The 23,191-nt window shown below is 39.1% G+C and overlaps 2 protein-coding genes across 4 annotated transcripts in view; one reads left to right on the top strand and one right to left on the bottom strand.

Moving 5' to 3' along the window:
* Positions 1 to 3,114: 3,114 nt before the first annotated feature.
* Positions 3,115 to 8,911, bottom strand: uchl1 (ubiquitin carboxyl-terminal esterase L1 (ubiquitin thiolesterase)). The gene is made up of 9 exons (XM_046047991.1): positions 8,764 to 8,911; positions 8,650 to 8,661; positions 8,139 to 8,267; positions 7,058 to 7,199; positions 6,345 to 6,430; positions 5,673 to 5,720; positions 5,050 to 5,119; positions 4,915 to 4,973; positions 3,115 to 4,188 (listed from the first exon to the last, which is right to left on the bottom strand). The coding sequence occupies exons 1-9, from the start codon at positions 8,794 to 8,796 to the stop codon at positions 4,105 to 4,107; spliced, it is 663 nt and encodes a 220-aa protein (XP_045903947.1). The 5' UTR covers positions 8,797 to 8,911; the 3' UTR covers positions 3,115 to 4,104.
* Positions 8,912 to 13,153: 4,242 nt separating this feature from the next.
* Positions 13,154 to 23,191, top strand: part of LOC123970113 (annexin A5-like) — a 19,838-nt gene continuing 9,800 nt past the window's right edge. Inside the window, exons 1-8 of one of the 3 annotated variants that reach the window (XM_046047990.1) lie at positions 13,154 to 13,317; positions 13,620 to 13,664; positions 16,728 to 16,812; positions 17,136 to 17,230; positions 18,257 to 18,370; positions 18,515 to 18,605; positions 18,896 to 18,975; positions 20,423 to 20,473. In XM_046047990.1, the coding sequence (XP_045903946.1) occupies positions 13,662 to 13,664; positions 16,728 to 16,812; positions 17,136 to 17,230; positions 18,257 to 18,370; positions 18,515 to 18,605; positions 18,896 to 18,975; positions 20,423 to 20,473 (519 nt within the window). In that variant the 5' untranslated portion in view covers positions 13,154 to 13,317; positions 13,620 to 13,661. Of the gene's footprint in view, positions 13,395 to 13,619; positions 13,665 to 16,718; positions 16,813 to 17,135; positions 17,231 to 18,256; positions 18,371 to 18,514; positions 18,606 to 18,895; positions 18,976 to 20,422; positions 20,474 to 23,191 lie in introns of those variants that run through there. The other 2 variants (XM_046047989.1, XM_046047988.1) reach the window with 2 other exon arrangements.

Here is a 23,191-nt window from a genome sequence, read left to right as displayed (position 1 = left end):
TGGTTGACTTACTACAACTTTCTCCCATCTCCCGACTGCATCTCTGGAGCTCAGCCACAGTGACCTTTGGGTTCTTCTTTACCTCTCTCACCAAGGCTCTTCTCCCCCGATAGCTCAGTTTGGCCGGACGGCCAGCTCTAGGAAGGGTTCTGGTCGTCCCAAACGTCTTCCATTTGAGGATTACGGAGGCCACTGTGCTCTTAGGAACCTTAAGTGCAGCAGAAATTTTTTTGTAACCTTGGCCAGATCTGTGCCTTGCCACAATTCTGTCTCTGAGCTCTTCAGGCAGTTCCTTTGACCTCATGATTCTCATTTGCTCTGACATGCACTGTGAGCTGTAAGGTCTTATATAGACAGGTGTGTGGCTTTCCTAATCAAGTCCAATCAGTATAATCAAACACAGCTGGACTCAAATGAAGGTGTAGAACCATCTCAAGGATGATCAGAAGAAATAGACAGCACCTGAGTTAAATATGAGTGTCACGGCAAAGGGTCTGAATACTTATGACCATGTGATATTTCAGATTTTCTTTAATAAATTTGCAAAAATTTCTACATTTCTGTTTTTTTCTGTCAAGATGGGGTGCTGAGTGTACATTACTGAGAAATAAAATGAACTTTTTTGATTTTTGGAAAATGGCTGCAATGAAAAAAAGAGTGAAAAATTTAAAGGGGTCTGAATACTTTCCGTACCCACTGTATATGAGCTGTATATGAGCTTATATGAGCTGTAGTGTCTTCAAAATCACCACAGGCATCAGTGATCTCATGGTGATGATACTACAACACTTGGTTTGGAGAAATATCGTTTGCATATTTTGGAGAATTTTAATATTCAATAAAATTCAATAATTTCCCTGTTATGAGCTGTAGTGGGTGGGGATCTCTGGTACTGCCCTAGAATGGTTTTCGCCCTACCTGTCAAATAGGAAGTTTTGCGTGTCTGTAAACAACTATGTCTCCTCATTCTGTCCAGTTAAATATGGTGTGCCTCAGGGGTCGGTCTTAGGACCCATTTTGTTTTCCTTGTATCTGCTTCCCCTTGGACATATTATCCATAAACATGGCATTTCTTTTCATATTTATGCTGATGACACACAAATATACTTGCCCGTCAGATCCACAGACCCTGGATTGCTGAGTTCACTTAACAACTGCCTTTGTGAAGTTAAAAAATGGATGTGAGATAATTTCCTCCAGCTGAACTCAGACAAAACAGAAATCCTGGTCATTGGGTCCCAGATGGCAAAACAAATACTGCCATCTGCTGGTTCCCTAGAACCTTGGTGTCTGGTTATGTTAACTTTTAAGGACACCGAGACAATTTTACACGCCTTCATCTCATCACGCCTGGATTATTGCAACAGCCTTTTCACTTGTTTAACCCAAAAATCTACTGATCGACTCCAGACTGTCAAGACCTCAGCTGCCAGGCGTTTAACCATTTTAGCCATTTTAGCTTCATTACACTGGCTCCCAGCGTGTTTTAGAATTGACTTTAAAATTTTACTGATCACTTTTAAAGCTCTTCATGGCCTCTCGCCTTGTTATATTTCTGACTTTTTAGTCCCATACGCACCAGCACGTACCTTGAGATCCTCGGACAGAGGTCTGTTGTCTGTTCCAGAGTCTCTACTGAAAACTAAAGGGGACAGAGCGTTTGCTGTCAGGGCCCCGAGGCTCTGGAACAGCCTGCCCGAGGAAATCAGGTCGGCTGAGTCAGTGAACTCTTTTAAGTCCCTTCTTAAAACTTACTTTTATAGAAGAGCCTTTCCCGATCTTATTTGACTTTATTTTATCCCTTTTATTTTATTCTATTTTACTTATTTTATATTTATCTTAAACGTGTATTTTGGCCTTTTCAATGTTTTCTTGTTTGTATTGTTGTCTTTTGGGTATTGTATTGTTGTCCTTGTACTTGTTGAAGCACTTTGTAACTTGTTTTTGAAAAGTGCTCTACAAATAAAGATATTAACACAGAATCAATAGCCCCTTAACTCATACAAATTACACTGATCAAAGAATGGCTCGGCAGTTTCATTGGATGCAAATGTGACCTTTTCAAACATCAGGGCAAAGCCTTACTTTCTGAACCTGTTACACCTTTCTTATCATGCAGATACTGGCCTTAATGTCAGTTTGGATAAAGACTTTAGGACACATCCCTGCCTCTGGAAGGATCTGTGCATGCCACCGACCGACGTTAACTTTTTCAGAGTAATGATGGCAAATACTAGTTTCACAGAGTACTTTTTCACAATCCCTTGTTCTTCATTTATGTCAATACACTCACGATCACACTGTGCCTGCTCATTTACAACACAGAAAAATGTCTTGCGTCGGTATCCAGTGATGAGTCAAGTGACCAGATAATCTGTCGACAACTTTTCAGTCCTTTACAGGGAAACTGCAGCCAGTCAGGATGAGTCCCAAGCTGTGAGGGTCTTAGGAAATTAACCACTTCATCACCTCATGTGACCAATGTATGAATGGGTTTTGGCCAAAATGTAAGACTGGGGGAAGTCAAGAAAAGGATATAGATTACTGGGTTTTAAAGAAAGAGCTAGAAAGGTATAGGTCTGCAGCTACTGATTAATTTGCCAAACAATTTCTCAAGTAATCATGATGCTGACAAAGTTGCTTGTTTCTCTGTAAATAGTTTTATAACTTGCGTTGTCTATTCCATATTTATTTCTACATTTCTTTATGTCAACTGTATGTCTTTCTGCGTGTAGCACCTTATCACCACAGCAAATTCCTCATATGTGTAAAACACTACTTGGCAATAATGCTCCTTCTGATTGTTTTGTCCAACCAAGTCCAGAACCTAAAGATATTCAGTTGATTCAAATGTTAATTTTTGCTTGAAAAACAGTTTATCAAAATGGTTGCCGATCGGTTTTCCATCAATTGACTAGTCATTTAATCAGTGCAGCTTTAGAATGTTAGGTAGGCAGTCAAACAAAGAACACCATGTTAGGAGAAGGAGAAAAAAAAAAAAAACCACCCCCACCACTGACATCAAGCACACTTTATACTGAAAAGTACCTGTTGCAGATTAGAAGGCAGGTGCACAAGGTGGACTCCCATTTTTCTGATCAACAAACAGACACATGAGTTTAATGGTTGCTTTATTGAATTCCCACAGCTGCATCATCAGTAGAACTACAGCAACAACGTATTTGGAAAGTGCAAAGGTAAACAATTGGTGCACAGCCTAGACATTCAGTACGATAACCCTGCACGACAACAACTCAACACAGAGTAGCACTTTATTTTGAGAGTCCCTATGGTGTTTTGTATTAAACTTGCACATTAGATTTGACTACTTGAGCGTTTTGTGGAAAATGAAAAGCCATTTTCAAAAAGTGCAAACATAATTCACTCAATTGCTGAAAACAGAGACAAAAGAGGGACTAATCCACCACCATCATTTTGCACTTTGAATTCAAAACTTCCCAAAGAAAACCGCCACTTTTCAGAGAAATGTCTTAGAGACACCCAAGAACACCACTCAAGAGGTTGTGTGCATGCTCCGAACAATGGTTAAATTATTCCTACGGATACATTTGGGCTGTTCTGAGGAATGTCAGATCCTTATAAACTCAACCACACAGCAACTGAAGGCATTCAGAGAAACAGGCAAAAATCTTTGCCAAACAAGCTTCCTGCCTTTTCATTCCTACTCTCTTTATTGGCACAAAAGGTATTTAAGCTTTAGTCTCAAGTTTGACACAGATGCACCAATGGTTACTAAAAAAAAAAAAAAAAAAAAAAAAAAAAAAACACACAAACACAGACAGACAAATACATGCAAACAAGCAGTGCTGAGATCTGACCTCATGTTTTACAATTTTCACTGCCAAATTATCACATAAACAGGGTGTTTAGCAATGTTAGCAGAACAAAAGGCTTGTGTACATTTGCTAAAGAATGATTTGTTCATGAGACGAGTACAGTATGTGGTAACAATGTGCTTTATAGTGCATAGTGTCTGCAGATGTGTGTGTTCACAGGTCATTATGTGTGCCTGCTGATTGTGTTTGCCATGTGGATGCTCCAGGACATTTTGGTTTACAATCTGGTTGTGTCCAACTGAAATATCTAACTGTGACAAAGAGCCACCGCAGAGAAACGGACCTCGCCTTGCTCTCGTTCCATGAATCCACGGCACACTTTGGCTGCATCCTGGGCATGTGTAGAAAAAGTACATGTTTCATAAAATTATTTTTGCTCCACTGTACATAAACTAGGACTATGTCATATAGCTTGTTCCGCCCCCTGCAATTTTCTTAACTTGCAGCTCAGTAAAATAAGGTCTTCAGATATCTACGTTGGGATCTCTTTTTTTTTTTTTTATATATGGAAAAGTAAAGTTATTCTTCCTTTAAGAAAGATCCAATAAATCACCAAGATTTTATCACTAATGCAAGCAGAGCCCTCTTGTGGCAGTTAAACGCAACAATTTAAAAGGCCGAGTTGAGCACAGACATGACTCCATGCCTCATGAGGCAAATTAGGACAAAAAGCCCTCGTTTTTCCAGTTGTATCAGTCTTCATATTAACAAAACAGACTTGACTTTGAGGGAGTGGCAGTTCAACTGTAAGGTGAAATATAACTGGCAGCAAACAATCCTTACATTAAGATGTTTGTAGACGTTGACATGCCATTTACACTTAACCATATTTCATATTTTACCAGTCTTTACAATCTTTCCAGTCCCCAATTTTTTCATGAACCCTGTTAGAGATGTGCGAGTGCATTAGCCAAGTTTTGATTGAATCAAGATACTTGTCAACAGCCACTCCCTATTATAGTTTAATACCATGACTCATCACTGACCACGTGCATAAAAGGAACTTGGCTCACAGCTATATTTTAGCATATCCAGAACGAGCATATATTTTACCTACCGTTATGAATGACTCATCTTTGGTAGGTCCGTGCTTCACGGGTCCATTAATTTTTCCATCTTTAACACAAATAAGATAGTTAGGAATCTGCAACATGAATACATGCAGGAATCTACATTTAGTAGACATGCTTACCAAATTCATAAAGCTGTCCGTTTACGTTGACAAAGGCAATAAAGTGGAAGTTGACTCTGTCGGCTTCCGGCTGATAAAGGTGAGATGAAGAATAAATAATCAGACCAAATATTGTGATACAAAAAAAAAGGAAAGATGACCGCAAAGCAACTTGTTGCCGTCGATAGGCTCATCTGTGAAACACCCCTTTCAGGCAGACAGTGATGAAGGTCACACCCATGTCGGCAGTCTATCTGAATGGATCAATGCACATCAACTGACCCTCCTTCATAACCCTCCTCTAGACGTGAGTCTAACTGGAGTTATTTTCAGTGATACGGATGTTTAACAGACTTGCAAAAAAAAAAAAAAAAAAAAAAGTTAGGAGGGGGAGAATGCTTGCCATCAAGAGTGTATGGTGCATGCATATGGACAGAGAGGTAAAACTTTTATTAGTAATTATTCAATGCAATTCTCAGTTTAGTGTATGGAAACACAGCAGGCTAACAGTGACAAGGAGGGTGACACCTAAATCATATGAATGAGCCCAATACAGGTCAACAAGTGTGGAGCAAACCTGCGTCACACGTACATCTGCTGCCTGAAGGGTTGCAAGTAGGTGATACTGTGGTAAAGGATCTTACCCTACACTGGCCCTGCATTGCAACCTCATTGTGAGCCTCACGGATTGCCTGGAGAGGAAAAAATTCAGTTTAATACTGCAAAAAAGACAGATGATTCCATTTAAAGTCACATAGAGATTGTTGTAATAGATAAATTGCATATCAGAAGTGCAAGTTGGGTGGGGCACAGGTTTGAGGCTTAACACATTCTTAATAGTACACTCTACTAATGTTCAAGAACACCACTAGTAAGGATTTAGCAGTGTATGGCGCCCCCAAGTGGGTAACACATGCAAGGACGCATGCATTATGCAATACAAACAAATTCTAGAAATTACGTGTGTTTTAAATGCAGTATTTTTGTGCATTAGTCATTTAATTTTAAGTAAGGTTAGTCAATAATTTATAGCTTATGTTTACTTAATATTTTTAAGACAACCATGTACACAAAAGAAAGCCATATATAAAAAAAAAAAAAAGGAGTGTAGTTTGGGTTGTCAAGCAGATACTTCATTAACTGCCTTTGATCAGATTACAGGCAATAAAATCTCCATAAAGTGATCAAAGACAGTTTAGCCTCTGCTGGTCAGATTCCCAGTTTATGCATCAGCTGACTGTCAATTCTTTGAAATTCATTTAACAAAAAAAACAAAAACACATGGCAGCTAGACCGTGTTTGTGTTTAAATCTTACCTCGTTCTTCTCCAGATGTTTGGCACGTTCATCAGCAGACATGTTTGCGGTCTCATCTAGAAACTTCTTCAGGACAGACCCATTATCTGTAAAGGCCAGAAGCAGCATCAAGTTAATTGGAAATAAATATGCCATTTATTCACATTAAAATATCCCAATTCACAACCAAATAACTGTCACCAATAATTTACATAAATTAATTTAGTATACAAAAATTTCATTTTTCACTGCTCCAGGACTCTTCAGCCAACATTTCTGAACATACCATTTGTGATTTGACTGGGCTGTAAAATAAGGGGGCTACTCCAGTCTATGAACCATAAACCATGGTGGCCTTATTTTTCCAACCCATTTGTGTGCATCCTAATCTGGTCATTTCTGATTTATAACATGTTCACAATACACATGAATGTAACCTTAATTCTGGAGAGAACTTCATTACGAGTGGTCCCTGAATTCTACATCCCAAATTTAAGGGTCTTCTATTTCATTTCTAGTTTTAATGAAGAGTATTTGGCATTTTCCCTACACAGAAAGCCAACCTAGGAATTCATTAAAAGTAACATATGGGTCGCAATTTGACACACACTCTGCTGAGTCATCGATACTGAACAACAATTTACGCTCGTATTTTTAATAAATATTTTAACCTTATTAGTATCTGTATTGTTTTGTGGTGCTATGGTCCCAGTGCTTATTTGGCCTGCACTCACCAAATGTGGGTTTGCTTTTGTTGTTGGCCACAGCGTGCAGCAAGGCGATGGTGCCACAGGAATTGTGTGCCGTCTGCTTCAGGAAATAAACCTCAGAGTCTCCTGCAACTTTGTCTGCCTGCTGCTGTCTAAAAGCCTCATGCTGCAGTACACAGGGACAGACACACAGAGCATGGTGATTATCATCTGCCTATGAGAACACAGGGTGCAGCCAAACAGAAAAAGAAACCGACTATTACTAAGTCCTCTAAATTGTCTCTGCTATTATTTATGTAATTTATAGAGAAAAAAAAATAATGGCTAAAGATTCTCTAGCTGCAGCTTCGCCGATGAATTTTCTCCTTACATTATGGTGAATGATGATCAGACAAAAAAAAAAAAAAACATTCAAAGTAGTACTGCAAATATTTTCAGTTTATTAATATTTCTATTTTAGTCTAGAACGTCCAAAAAAATAAATAGATGTCAGTTTTCCTATGCACAATGTGAGGTCCTTAAATGTCATATCCACACCCCACAATATATTCAGTTTACGGTCATAAGAAAATATTCACATTTAAGAAGTTGGAATCAGAATGATGTTTTTTTTTTAAACTTAAATTAATAGCCAGCAATTAATTTGCAGCTCTAATTTGAAGACATCATCTTGAACTCTGGGTGAATGATGGGCATTTCCCACAGTTTTCTGACATTTTGTGGAACAACCGATAATTCGAGTCATAAAAAAATGAAATTAATCGCTGCCCAAATATATTTCAGCTGTTGGCCCTGGGTATTTGATCTGGCTCCCAAGAGCAAGCAAATCTAAAAATGATAGTCCGCAGTTTAATGTCTACTCTTGACAAGATAACAATACCTCAGATTGAGAAAAATGGTGAGCATCTGCTGAATCATTTCCTCAGTCTCCCTCTGTTCTGCCCATCACATAGCACCCCCCCCCCCCCCCCCCCCCCCCCCCCCCCCCCCCCCCCCCCCCCCCCCCCCCGGCCAATCCATACCCTCCCTGCACCTCAGTGCCACCCCACCCCAGATGGCCTGTATCCTTTCCAGGAAGTAGCCTCCTCCACCACCCTATTATTACCTGTTGTGTCAGTGGGAAGAGCAGCATCAAGGCACAGCAGGTCTTCGGAACGTCGGAGAGCTGCTCACCCTCCAGTCCCACCACATCAACGAAGCGCCAGCTTTCACCCACGCCTAGCTTGTTCATCAGCTGAAACACACAGCCGGGCAATTGATGGTGTTTAAAGATGCTGCGTTGTATTGGTCCAGTGCGACCACACCCTGTAGCCTAGACACTGGGGACAGCGCTGGGAAAGATGCTGCCGCTCATTAAAATGAGATAAACGCTTCTCCTGTTTGTTGTCACATCTCCTTTTCACGTACCTGCCACAGTTGGCAATATCACTATAAGCTATGTATTGACGACGTAGTTGCGACATGGTGGCTTTTAAACGGTCGTCTCAGTAACTGTTTAACTGGCCTCATTACTAGCTAGCTGCTGCAAAACTTACCTGACAGGCGGAATCAAACATTTAACCGTTAACAATAAAGGTTACGTCGCCATTGCTCAGCGTCTAACGTTTGCCACTCACCATGTTCAGCATCTGAAACGACATAAACAGAGACCACAGGTGAGTTTGTCTGTGAAAACGTAACGGTGTTTAAAAATTAATAATAAAGTTAAGAAAACACGTTTACTTTCCCACCTCAGGGTTAATCTCCATCGGGGTCCACTCCATTTTTGCAATGTCTCGGTGTTAACTCTGTGCTGTCGCTCGGTTTCTGCTGCTGTCACTTGGAGTTCTAGCGCTTCCACTGACTTTATGCTGCCGGTCGTACCACTTACCGGCAGACAGGGGGGTGGGCACAGATCAAATAACTGGTAGTGGGCATATTTAACCAGGCTGAATCAAACTATCACAGTGGTTTAAACGCTAGATTTTACTTGCTAAGCGTTTAGCGTTTAAGCGACATCATATGAAGAGATATATCCTCGTAAAACAATGTATTTAGGTTAAACCGCACCGCTAAATGCGAGATCACTGTGGTCAAATCACGTCCTTTCTAGAAAGAAAGGTGTGACGTAGTAATCACTCCCTATCTACACTGGTTTGATGGTGGAGTTTAATATTGGACTTTTGCACTCGCAGTTTAAGGTTAATCAAAACAAAACCTGTCCATCTTTTTTTGCCAACTACAATGCTGTGCACTGCATGTATCACATGTTAATAATCAGGCCAGTGATGTGACTGTTCTGTTTATTATTATTATTAGTGGACCAAATTTTGCTGAGGGTATGATCCAATTAACCTGACAACATGTACACCATGTGCAGTTCACCCTTTTTACATACAGTCTATGAGTTCACCAGTGTGGTGCTTCTGCTAAGGAACTAACGTCATCTGAAGTGCAAAATACTGCAGTTGCCAAAGATGACCAAAGTCCAGGGTGTCGCTATTGTGCCAGTACATAGAGCATTACTTGCAGTTGTAAATTCTATGCAAATGCACTCACTTGGTAATCGTTAAGTTTGCACAGTTCGCATGAATCTGAGTGACCCTTCAGTGTCTATGGCTACAGAATGGTTTGTTAGTGCCATTTCTAGTTTCTGGCAGTGGGATATTATTTTTATGTGCCCTGTTTTGCCAGTTTCTGTGCACTTGTTTGTGAACAGTGAGTACTTAACTAAATTAAATTACACATTTACAACACTCTTTGCATTTAGTTTATGTTTCATTTTGTATTTTGTTTTTTTATTGTCTGACACTGAGCACTCTTTGTCCGCCTGGCATTTCCCATAAAAAACAAGGCACCCTCTCTACAAGATTCTTTTGAGTTTTGTCATTTACTGTTGCGAGTCTAAAGATGGTATCCTTGTCATTTTAAGGTATGGTTTAAAAAAATAGATGAAACATTTTGAGACCATAACTCAAAGAGCTTTGTAAATAAATTTGTACAGTGCAACATTTCTTTCACATGCATGTGGAAATCCATTTGATCATGTATCCCTCAAGAAACACCAGTTTTTAGATGTGTAGCCCCCCCCCCTCATCAGCTCATCAGGATATTCAATTGCACCCTGGAGACAAAATGACCAGACTTGTTGCTATCATCAAGATCTTCTCTTAAATCTCTTTGACTGGGAATAAACTTGAGTTTGGTCATTCCTGCTACAGAAAGTTTTTAACAGCTAGTGAAATCAGAACATGCTCATGTGTGATGATTGTGGTCCTCATGAGATAAGGAAAACCAAACATTCAGTTGTGAACAAAAGAACAAAATTCACATGTCAGTATCCTCCTCAAAAAGGAACTAAGGGAATCTGATTTTGACCTTTGACTCCTGTTACCTGGGCACACCAGCATGTCTATCCCGGCACAATTTGAGGAGGCGAATGGTGTACCTCCTTTGTCAGCCAGTTGGGGATGGAGCGCGGTGGTTTCCGTTTCTCTTTTTGTCTCACTCTGTGCACTGTTAGGTCTGTTTCTGTAGTTCTTATTTCAACAATCATCACACTACAAACACAGAAAGTAAAGATGCACTGTGACCTACACCTGCTGTCTTAAAACAGACAGTTTGTGTGTGGGTTTGCTCGTTTTGTGGACTTTTAAATATTGAATTTGTATTTTAATCTGTAACTAGAAATGTTTTACCTGTGTAAATAACAAAGAATGTAAAAGTAGAACAAGATTGATATCTTCATTTATATTGTGTGTGTGTTTATATGCTTACTATAATCTTTACCAGATTAGTTTTAACCAAATCAATCTTACTTTATGTCATTATTATCATTTTAACATAACTTTTTAATTACAGTTTCAAAGTGCTTCACATCTAAAATAAACATATACAAATATATTATGTACACATTCATACATACATACATGATACATAGACTGAAATTTAAGCACACAACCAAGACTTATGATATTCTTTTGATTAACAGAATTAGAATCAGAAATAGTTTTATGGGCCATGTATGTGGACACATACAAGGAATTTGACTACAGTTTTAAGTTACTCTCAGTGTAGTTACACACAGTTGCAAGAAAAGTTTACAGGAACATAGAAATAGACAAACATCTAAAAATAAGAATAAGCTGAACAAAGATGAATAAAAATAAACACAGAACTATCATGTGCATACACGTTACAGTTACATCCTAAGTTAGATTTTATTATTCCATTTTTAAAAAGCTACATTAAGTGAAGGCAAATGCTCCCCCCCTGGGAGCTTTGAACTGCCACTCACAATCTTCACCACCAGATGGAGTTTGCTCAGTTGTCATCACAAAACCTCAGAATAGAACTTTTGAACGCGATTCTGAAAGACCATGACATGCACATGATAGCTCTGGAAAACAAACTGGTAATGAGGGGCAATGGTGACCTAAAGGTCAGATAACAGAACCAGCAGGATACCTGGTCGGAGAAGTGAGAGTGCAGCAATTTCTACTCCCTCATTACTGCCACTGAGATGCACTTAACCCCTCATTGGTGCTGCTCAGTAACAAGACCTGTGGGTCTACTGGGCTAATACAGTACTGGCACGTAACTGTGTGAAAAAGAAATCATTGCTTTCAAGAAAACTCTCTTTCACTCTCTCTCTCTATAAATGAACCTTTTGAAAAAACCTTTTGTTATACTACTGTTTTCAAGGTCAAGAATGAACTATATATACTTTTGTATAGCTTTGGAAATATTGTTGCTATACATTCATGCCAATAAAGCTAATTTGAATTTGAAATTGAACTATCACGCTCAAAATGGTGTAAAAGAGAATCCATCCTCCTTAAAAGGTCTGTTTTGTGATTTTTTAAAAATCTGAATACACACTTTTTGTGTTTTAATAGTATTACCCACATCTCTCTCTCTGTGTTAAGTCTCTCTTTTAGAATTGATAGCTATCAGTTCAGATTACTTGGTGATTTATTAACATGGCAAGAAGATTCCACACATGCCAAATGCAACAGAATTAATAGCACTGATGGTAGAAACAATACTAATCCAATCCATTTGTAAGATAAGGTTCTTCATTCAGTACATTTTACCTTGGTAATGAATCAGTGTCTGTGTCAGTCCCCATCTGACGTCAAAACCTGGCGTCTTCTAGTTTCCAGCTCTGATCTGATTATTTGTCTGGTTTCTGTCTACTGAGAACCTTTGTGGGATGTCCCTTGCTGTCAGTGCAGATTTGTACTTTAGGGGAAGTATGGTTCAACCCTTTAGATGTCTTAAGACACTGGTTGGTCTGAAAATATCCTGTTTGATGCACAATGTCCAATATTTGTCGTTAAACTAAATAAATAATACAGCCAAACTTAAACAAGCACATAACTGAGCAATTGATCTGTTTCTGTTTTTTCAGTGTATGTGCTACATGATTAAGAATGACTGATTGATTTAATTTTCAATGTCAATCTGTCACACATTGTAGCTGGATAATAATTTTCACTATATAGACAAAAAAAGAGTAGCTAAACATTTGGAGTGTGATCTGTATAGTCTTTAACTTGTGGGTGTGACAGAGTAAACAGACTTTCCTTCTGTCTGTTAGCTCAGTGCTCTGATGTGTACCAGCCTTAAAGCTGCATTAATCAATATTTTAGTACATTGGATCAAATCACTATGTGTAATGGGACAGGCATCACTATACTGATAAAATCACAGATGTGACACTCAACTTTGCAGTTGCTTTGTTCTATAGGTTTTAGTATCTTTCAGGTCATTTTGTTGGCTTTATGGCTCTCAGCTTTCTAACACCAAACAACACACAAACAAAATGAGCAACAATGTCTGGTAAACATTTGGACCATGTAGAAGCTCAACAGTCTTTTCCCTTAGGATGTAATGGAGATTAAAACTGACAAAATATTGGACACCAGGTGGCCAGACACACATCTACAACTAAATGTCTAGACAACATTTTAGTCTTTACAACTTTATTCGATGGAAATGGATGGATGTAGCTATATTGTGTTTTCAGTTTGTTTCAGGCATTTTAAAATGTGCTACAGGAAATAAAGATTAAAATCAACTTTTTCTCTATATAGGTATACTGCGTTTTCAGGACATCAGGAACAACATATCCCAGAGTGCTTCAGACTGTGCAAAAGTCCCTACGCACCTGGGTGTGGCCCACTCACGCGAGCAACGGAGAGTATTTCCCAGTGGGCTGCGCCCATCCGTCCTTCTTCTCTTCTCCTCTCCTACTACCGGGATCTGCTCACCGATCTTCATCTGACTGCTGCATCTCCGCGGTAAGTTGCTCCCATCACCGGAACACTTTCAGATTATCGGCGTAACGTCCAGATAAAAGTTCAGCAGCATCAGCCAGGTGAGCGGGGACTGCCGGGGTCTACCTGTGGACAAAAGGTCAAGTCTGGTCTACGCAAGTTTGACAGCTACACCGCTATAGCTAGACAGGAGAGTAGATCAAGACAGGCACCGGATATAAACTAGAAAGAACAAGATAATTCCAGATGAAAACACATGTGGTCATCAGAAAGAGTTTGGTATTTGTCATATTTCGTTGTTAAATAACTGTTTCTGTCCTCAACAGACTTTCTTCTTACCGCCGAACAAACCTCCAAAACCTGTCAAAATGGTGAGTCATTTTTATTTCACAGATGTTTCAGCTGTTGACCTAAAGAAACATGGCGATTAAATGATTCAATTATCCATTTGCAAAAATCCGTTGTTTATGATTATTATTAAATTACTCTTTATGACAACACCCACTTTTCCCTCCACACTATTGAAGGATTGTAAATAAATGTTGGTTGGAATTCGCAAAATGTGAATATTGTTGTTAGTACTTGAGATAACCTTTCAGTTGAAATTATAGGCTACACGAAAGCCTGTTATCTTCAGTAAATGTAGAAGATATGGTAGTACGCAAAGACGTTTCATTTGGGGAAGTTAGGAAGTTTACTGTATGACTCATTTTGGCTCTAGGCCAGTCAGTGGGTCTCTCCACCTCTCTCTGTCTCTCTCTCTGTTTAATACACCCATTTCCACGTTTAGCCTGGGATTGAAAGCCACCCTCCCTCTCTTAAAGGGGAATCAGTACTCTTTGTCAGGGTGGAGTTGTATAGTTACCATTAATTATTTTATGATTATATTAATGGTAATCAGTTTAATCTGGGGCTGTATATCGGTCCTCTCCTTAGCAAATTTAGCGAAAAGATTAAAACCATTCCTCATTGAAATTGACTTTAATTGATGTCAATGTCAGTGTTGCTGCATGAGCTGCTGTCCCTATACCTCGCGCTCCTTTTGAATAATAAAGCAAAACAGACACATAATAAAAAAAACTGCTATGTTGTGGGGTTATTTATGGGTGCTGATTTCTGTCCTCTGCTCTCTGTGTTTCATCAAGGGTGGGGCTCAGCTCCTCCTACACACACACACACACACACACACACACACACACACACACACACGCACACACATTAATATGAAGAAAGTCTGCACTATATAACAGCTCATCCCTTCAACTAACTCTCAAAAGTGCCAGCATTTCAGCAGATGCTAGATGCAAGCTCGATGAAGACTTTGTGACTTTTTAAGCTGAGTCAGATATGCTGTTGGAAAGGAAAAAGCAAAATCCGGTCAAGCTTTGTAAACAATGAGCAGCGTTTTCTATGTGAGAGTAGCCTCCGTCAGACTCACTTGCGTATAACTGTGTGTTCAAACAGCATATGGAGGCTGTCCTACAGAAGATCCATGGGAAGAAATTGTGAGCTGTTAAGTAATAACCTATTTAACAGGGCACAATTCCCACTACAAATATTTACAAAATGCATTATGAATTGACCCACAATAAATAGTATTTTAATATCCAACTGTTGCAGTATGTTTATTTTGAATTTTCCCCATAAATAACTGCACATACATTTGAATATTGCTATATGTATATTTGCAAAAGTTCAAATTCATTATTGATTTCATGATCAAATCATGTTTGACCTTGCTCCATAGAACACAACTAGGACTTGCTAGAACACTTGCGATAGGGGCTAAACCTGTGTCTAACGTTCCAGTGGAAATCATCTGCATTGTATTTCAAATTGTTCAATTATTCAATCTCCTTGTTCAGCTGTTTGTCCAAGTAGCCATCTGCATGCTGATTTTGTTTAGCTTGTGGTGCTGAGTGTGTTTATGTAAAAGGAGAGCTCGTGGACATTTTGGCATTCCTTCCTGCAGAAAAAGACAGAATCCTGGTTGTTAACAGCAAATTGTTTTTGGGCATCCCACTTTTTTTTTTCTTCAGATTTTCAGGATCAGAATTCCAGAGACATTACTGCGGTTTTCTTCTCAAAACATCTCTCCCCCTGAAACATGTCACAGTTTTAGGAAGTGCCTGGAATGACTGCAGCATTGTTAAAGAAATCAGCACTTTAACTAAATATCTTAAAGTCAATATTTATTGCATTCTTACTATGTTCAGTGTGAATCTGTCTGCTGTTCTGAAATTTACATTCATTCCACATTCAGGGAAATTATTAGCCTGGTAACCAGACTGCATTGCCATTTTGTTTCACTTCATCCATTATATTTGATCTCTGAACAAATCTGAGATAATAATAATAATTCTATTTGCTATAAAAATGCTGTACAGTAAAACAAACATGATCCATACTTAAAAAATATAAATTTAAGTAATACAATAACAGCAATAATATAATGTTTATAAAAACACTATACGATAAAAGTGAGACTTAAGAAGAGATTTAAAAGAGGTCACTGAGTTTGCTTGCCATCTCCAGGGAGTTCCACAGTTGAGGGGCCCAAATAGCAAATGCCCGGTCCCCTTTAGTGACAAGACGACACTTTGGAGCCATTAGTTGAGCCCTGCTGGAGGATCTTGGTTATCGGTCCGGCTCGTAAGGAGTTATCAAATCACAGATATAGGCAGGAGCCTGACCGTTCAGGGCTTTAAAAACAAGTAGTAAAATCTACATCTAAAACTCACAGCTAACCGGTGAAGGGCAGCAAGGATTGGTGTGACGTAGTAACTCCTCTTAGTGCAAGTTAGAAGCCTGGCTGCAGCATTTGAAATGAGCTGTAGTGTATGGATGTTTCCCAAACTAATACCAGAAAACACAGCATTGCAGTAGTCGAGTCTTGAGTAAATTAAGGTATGTACCTTCTCTAAGTCATCAGAGGAGAGAGATGTTCTAATCTTTCCTAGCTGTCTCAACTGGACTAAAGAGGACTGCACCCCTTTGGTCACCTGAGCATCAAAAGACAACTTTGAGTCGAAAATGACACCAATGTTGCATGCTTCTTTCTGAATGTTATCTGAGAGCACACCCAGCCTAGTGGTGAGATTATTAAGGTAGCTAGTGCTGGGTCAGACGGGAGTAAATACAATTATTTTGAAATTGTGTCGTTTAACTGAAGAAAGTTATTAGACATCCAGGATTTTATCTCAGCGAGGCAAGAGAGAGTACAAGAAACATCGCTAATATCTGATAAGAAGTTATAAATATAGCAGAAAGATTACAAAGTACAGTTAGAACATTTATTCAACATTTTTTAGTATTTAGACATTCATCAGAGCGTCTGAATTTGGGAGATGTGTCCCTAGGGATTTCGGCTACCCACATAACTTGAAAAAAATCTACACCTTAATAATCATACGTCCATTTCTTCCATGTTACAGGCCAGCAGAGGATCTGTGAAAGCCAGTGGAAACTTCAATGCCAATGCAGATGCTGAGGTCCTACACAAGGCCATGAAAGGGCTGGGTAAGGATGCTTGTGTACATGCACAGCACTGATACGTTGAAGGCCTGTCAGTCAATAGTACAACTCCAATAGACCAATGAGATCGATTTTTTTTTTTTTTGGGAGTTCCTCTCTGAATAATTACTGTTGGGAGCTCCACCCGGACAGCAGTGAGTCAAAAACACATGAGTTGAAACTTGAGTCACTGTCTGATGGCAGTAATTATGTGGGTGAAATAAGTTCACTAGCATGTTTATTGTTATGTAATATGTATAGCTTGTGAGAATAGTTATACACAAACACTTGTTGCTTGGGTGACTAACAATGGTGCTTGTTTGCCATAGGGACTGACGAGGCTGCCATCTTGCAGCTGCTGACTGCTCGCAGCAACCCCCAGAGGCAGCAGATCAAGGCCGCCTACAAAACTCTGTTTGGAAAGGTTGGACTTCCTTTACAGCAGTTAAACTACGTGACCCCATACATTACAACTTAAAAAGACCTCAGTATGCTTCACACAAACTACTGTGCTACTTGTTGTTCAACCACATTTAAAGGCATAGTAGTATTAGTAGTCAGATTGTGATTATTGTAGGGCATCAGTAAGATTAGGTACGGACATTTAATCTAGTCTGTACACTCTCAACAAAGTAAATAATACAGAATAAAAATGATCAGTTAAACTGCAAAAATAATAATAATAATCCTGTTATTAAATGGTTAGCATTTACAACATTATTAGCTAAAGCCTCCTTTTAGTAGGCAACACTAAACTGGACTTAACCCTAGCAGCATGCCTACTTAGTTTGAGATTGTAGGAAATACACTTATTTTACACTCTCTTCTTCCAAAGAGTTAGATGAGAAGATGTCTGCATGGTAAATATGAAGCCACAGCCAGCTGCTGTTTAGCTTGGCTTAGCATAAAAATATTTTTGCGGATTGAACTGGGGAAACAGTTAGCCTGGCTCTGTCCAAAAGTACAGTGAACTTTAAAGGTGCTGGTAGGTCGATTTTGCTACATTAGGACAGAGCCAGGCTAGCTCATTCACCTATTTTCAGTCTTTATGCTAAGCTCGGCAAACTGGCTGCTGGCTCCAGGTTGATATTTGTACAGACACAAGGGTGGTATTGATCTTCTCATGTATCTCTTGGCAAGAAAGCAAATAAACACATTTCCCAAAAGGTTACAATACTACACAAACTGCCACTGTACAGGCAATAATTACCTCCCAACATGGTTAGCTGTTGCTTATTTAGCCATTTGAACAGGGGCCCTTTAAAACGTTTCAGAATATTTGGGCAGTCTCTCCTCAAGAACACCTAAAAATTCTGAAGAGAGCTTGAGAGAAGAGTTTAAAACCTGCCTACTTTCACACCTCCGCACATCTGGCCAGTTCCTGCATATAACGGCCGATTGTCGAACTAGTCCAGAACTAATTAAAATACATAATGTATCTTCATGTCAGGATCTGATACATGACCTGAAGGGAGAGCTGGGTGGCAAATTTGAAACCTTGATCGAGGCTCTGATGACCACACCCATCGCTTATGATGTGACATCCCTCCACCACGCCATCAAGGTAGGTGCTGCAGTGACCAGATATAAGACCGTTAAAGACTCTTGTATAACTGTAGATGGAAAGTTTCTGAAAAGAGTTTTAGCAGTCAGAGCAGCTTGAAAGGCAAATGTTGTTTCATTAGATGTTTCCCTCTTTGACCTGTAGGGGGCAGGAACAGAAGAGAAGGTCCTGGTGGAGATCCTCGCCTCAAGAACACCTCAGCAGGTGAAGGACATCGTCGCTGCTTATAAACAAGGTAATACACAAGCGAACACACACACACACTAAAACTGTATGATAAACACACATCAATCACTTTATGTTTAAATAGACTGTAATATAGTTTTATTTGTTATTCTGCTGTAATTAGTGCAACAATAATGAACTGTTCCATAGTATTATTTTGAGTGTTTATTAATTACTTACAGATGTGTCCTGAATGTGGACAAACATTTAATTGCCATAAAAGTCTGACAAAAAACTGGGAATACTTTTTCACGATCCAAGCTAAAATAAAACGGCATGTGTGTTTTGTGTCTATCTCAGAGTACGATCACGACCTGGAGAAGGACATATGTGGTGACACTTCAGGTCACTTCCAGAATCTTCTGGTTATTCTGCTGCAGGTATATCTCCTCATTTCCTCTCCTGTATTCTTGTATTCTCTCCTCTCAATCCTTGTTTCTTCCCCTCTGTTCTCTCCTGTATCCTCATCCTCTCTCCTCCTGTATTCTTGACTCCTTTCCTCTCAATCTGTGTCTTCTCTCCTCTGTTCTCTACAGTATTCTGGTCTCTAGTCCTCTCCTGTATCCTTGGGTGCTTCTCAAGTCTCTTAATTGCATCTATGTTTCCCTCACTTGTCTCTTTTCCTTGCATCTTAGTCCTGAGAGATGCAAGGAAACCAAGCCAGGAGGGAAGGAACAAGTAAATATGTTTGTAGAAACATGAGACATCCTTTCCTCCGAAGCATCACGTGAAGCGACGTCAATTTCTGATGACGGCGGTAGCTGATCACAGCTGGATCAGCTGTCAGTCGGCTTTAACAGCTGTAGAGACTTTTGATGGCATTTGTGTCTGCACACATGTTCACTGTGTTGGTACTAATAAAGTCTCACAGTTATCAGATCATGATTTTTATTTTATTTTAGTGCAGCAGTGCTTTCAGTCACACTTGTATCAGCTGATTTTATTCTGAGCTGGCTGCTTTCATCAGATGCAGTAGGTGAGATGGCTGGATGTGCTGGCTTTATTTTCCTTTGCTTGCTTCATTAGCGACTTTAGTGCAGTTTAGTGACTTGTCTGACTCCTTATGTGTTTACTATGTTGTTGTTTATTTGTACTAATCAAAGGAATGATCAGCCTCGCATGTGACTGAATAGAAATAACTATAATAATAATTATGTAAAACCTGTTTCTTGCTGACAGACTCTCCGACTCTCTCTTACTTTAATTGTCTCCATTGTAAAAGAAAAATCTTTCTAATAAATTAAGAAAGTTGTGTTTGGGTCTTTTGTTGTTCAGACCTACAATGAACTCAGATTTTAACAAGACATAAAACTAATCAAATACAAGACTTTGCAGTGATGCACTTGAGTTTAATGTTATTTGTCCTGATGTATAAGATCATTCCAATCATCTGCAGCGTCCAATCAGTATAACGGCTACCCAATAAGAGGGTGTGTCGGTCAGTAAAAGAATTCGGCAAATGATGCACTGGTGTATCCTCGCTCATAGCTCCTCAGAGATCGCTCCTTGGAGCGCAAATAAGAACTTTGATGGTCTGCAAGAAGGCAGAGCCGAACAACTTCCGGTTCAAGCAAGGAGCGAGTAGCAAGGAAATGACAAATAAGAGACTTGAGAAGCACCCCTTTTCTCCTCTTCTCCTGTATTCTTTTCTCCTCTCCTTTCAATACTCGTTTCCTCTCCCCCTCTTTCTTAAGTATCCTTATCTCCTCACCTCTCAGTCAGCGTTTCCTCTCCACTCTTCTCCTCTAGCCTTGTCTCTTCTCCTCCTAATCCTTGCTTTATCTTCTCTTCTCTCCTCGCTAACATAGATGTGTTGTCTCTCCCCAGGCAAGCAGGCAGACGGGGATCCAGCAGGAGAATATCCAGAGTGATGCTGAGGTGAGTCGTTGGTCGCTGATCGGTAAATAACTCTTCTTTTCACCATCAGTGGTGTCTTTGTCTCCTTGTCTGAAGGTGTGACTGTGTGTGTGGATAGGATCTCGACTTATGTTGCTGTTGGGGATTAGGGTTTAAATTGCATCAGTATTTATATTAAATAGTATAATAATTATTATGATTATTGAATAACTGATAATATAATATAACTTAATGTTCTATTTACCTCGGGGCACCACTCTTAAACAAGAGAAAACTGATCAATCTGATAATCAAGTTTCATGAAGATATACTAAACTATAAATGTGGAATTCTGTTTAATAAATAAATGAATAACTACTACTAGACAAAGTCTGCCCATGTGTGTCGTGTGCACGAGAATGAGCACATGTTTTCAGACAAAGAAAGCATGTGCAGCCGGAAGTTCAAGTTCACACCTTAGTGTGACTTTCTGGAGGATTCCTGGGAAACTCAGTTTAATGACTCACATGACAAAAGTTCAGTTATGATCACATATGAACATCTTCATCTGTGAGGTCCCTGTCATCCCAAGTTCGCCCTCTAGTGCAGTGAGTGAGTAACAATTGCCTTAAAATGTCTTGGTTAAATTTTAAATACATAAATAAAAAAAAGGCAGAAACATACTGTGGGATGGGTTAACTATGTTCCTGTAATTCTTGCTGCTGCTTTGCTGAAAACATATTCTGATCTAGCATCTGTATGAACATTATCTACAGTACTGAGGATACTTTGCTTTAGCTTATTTAGTTGGAGTTTCTGTCAATATTTTTTTCATACTTTTTTTCTTGTGAATTACTGGAACAGTTGACGTCTTTAGGCGTCAAAAAATTATTTATAAAACAAGTGAAATGATCTTTGGTTCTTGGTCTTTAGTTGAACTGAACTGGTCTAGACCTGTAGACATATGCCATCAGGGAGAAAGTTGTATAGTGATCTCTGTGACCAGTAAGTAGTTGAAGAAGTAATTAATATATTACATCTTTTTCTTGATTGAAAATACTGAGTTATAAGAAAATGTTTTGCATTCAAAATAAAGTAAAAGTACAACTAAGATTAGCACCTAAACGTGATACCTAAAGTATCAAAAGGTATATGATTTATTGTGCAGAAAGGCCTTTTTGAGATGGATGGATGGATGGATGGATGTATGTATGTATGTATGTATCTAGTATTACTGATTCATTATACATAAGGTAAAACTAGTTTTAATTATTTTATATAGGGATGGGTATTTTTATCGATAACAATATATCACATTTTATAGGTTGATAATATGTTTTAAAATAACAAATCTCCAAAGTAAATAGTAACAACAACATTGTCATAAATGTAGTACTGTTAAAAGTAAAAATTACAATATTTCCATCTGAAATGGAGTGGAGTAGAAGTATTAAGTAGCATAAAAGGAAAATTGTACTTACTACCACTGACTTGTAAATTGATTTTGTTGTGAAATTGGTGGAGTGCCCCTTTAGATTCTAGTTTGTTATTCCCTCTAAGCACAGACGGACACAAGTGGTTTTCTTGCTACTGTTTTCTTGAAGTTCAGACGAACACAAATAATACCTTGTTGGTTGCATGCTACAAAGAACGGGAAGTCTTTAAGTCTTCAGAGGTAAACTTTAAGGTTCAGTGTGTAATATTTCTGAGGATCTATGGATAGAAATGCAATATAAGATCCATAACTATGTTTTCAGTGGTGTGTAAAGACTTTACATAATAAACCATTATGTTTTTATTACCTTAGAATGAGCCATTTATATCTACATAACTGCAGGCACCCCCTTCCATGGACGTTGCATCGTCATGTTTCTTCAGTAGCTGAAAACAGACAAACACCGCTACAGAGCGCGTTTCATCACTACATTTTTCTTGTTCTACTTATGGTGGAATTCAGCCAGTGCAGACACTTATCACTATGTTGAATACGTATGTTAGAAGAAGAAGACGTAGTAATAATGTATTGCAGGGGTCGGCAAATAAGTTTTGCATCAGAGCAATATTTCTTATATAACAAGATTGACTTCTGTCAACATGTTGGGCAGTTTGCTCAGTTGGTAAGGTGCTGGACTTGCAACCCAAGGGTTGAGGGTTCAATCCCGCCTTAAGGTGACTTTTTCTTCTCTCTTTAACAAATGGATTCTGCAGCGAATGTTTGTCAGATCATGGCATGTGCTGCACTGTTTTTGTTACAATGTTTGATCCTAAACCATCAACCTTTTAATTTCCCCAGTATCTCCAGGACATTTAGGGGAATCACATTGTCTGACAGCTCTTTCAGAGGTGTGTCAAGCAGGCTACAGACTCTTTTAATGTCCTTTAGAATTTCCCAAAGTAAAAGCACAGTTTCAACTCCAATACTGAATTAAAGCTGCAAGCAGCGTTGGGCGGGCCCTCGCACTTGTAAGCGCGTCCGCGCGTGAGCCGGCCGAGTTGCACATTCTGGAGTTCTGCCGGTGCGGCTGTGAATTTCCTACGCGTTTCCGACGCCGCATGAATGTGCTATATGTCACTTCCTGTGTCCCCTATGTGGAGCTGCATAGCACTTGCCGCTATGAATATAAATCGGTATTGACGTGTAGATGTCTGCGGGGTGGGAGAGTTATCAAGCACGTAAAGTTTGTTTCAGATGTGAACATGTACACTGAACAATAATGTTCCCAAACAATAAAATAAATTCCTTTTATATTTCCCTGCCTC

Source organism: Micropterus dolomieu, linkage group LG04 (assembly GCF_021292245.1).
Source record: "Micropterus dolomieu isolate WLL.071019.BEF.003 ecotype Adirondacks linkage group LG04, ASM2129224v1, whole genome shotgun sequence".
Lineage (NCBI taxonomy): Eukaryota > Metazoa > Chordata > Actinopteri > Centrarchiformes > Centrarchidae > Micropterus > Micropterus dolomieu.
The sequence above is the reverse complement of the archived record's forward strand: the minus strand, read 5'-3'. Positions and strand labels throughout refer to the sequence as shown.

Coding starts and splice junctions, on each gene's coding strand:
- uchl1 (XM_046047991.1), bottom strand. CDS start 8,796: ATGGAGTGGACCCCGATGGAGATTAACCCTGAG. Junction 5,120..5,672: donor CAATGCAGGGCCAGTGTAGG/GTAAGATCCTTT, acceptor CACCTTTATCAG/CCGGAAGCCGACAGAGTCAA. Junction 4,974..5,049: donor CGGACAGCTTTATGAATTTG/GTAAGCATGTCT, acceptor TTTGTGTTAAAG/ATGGAAAAATTAATGGACCC.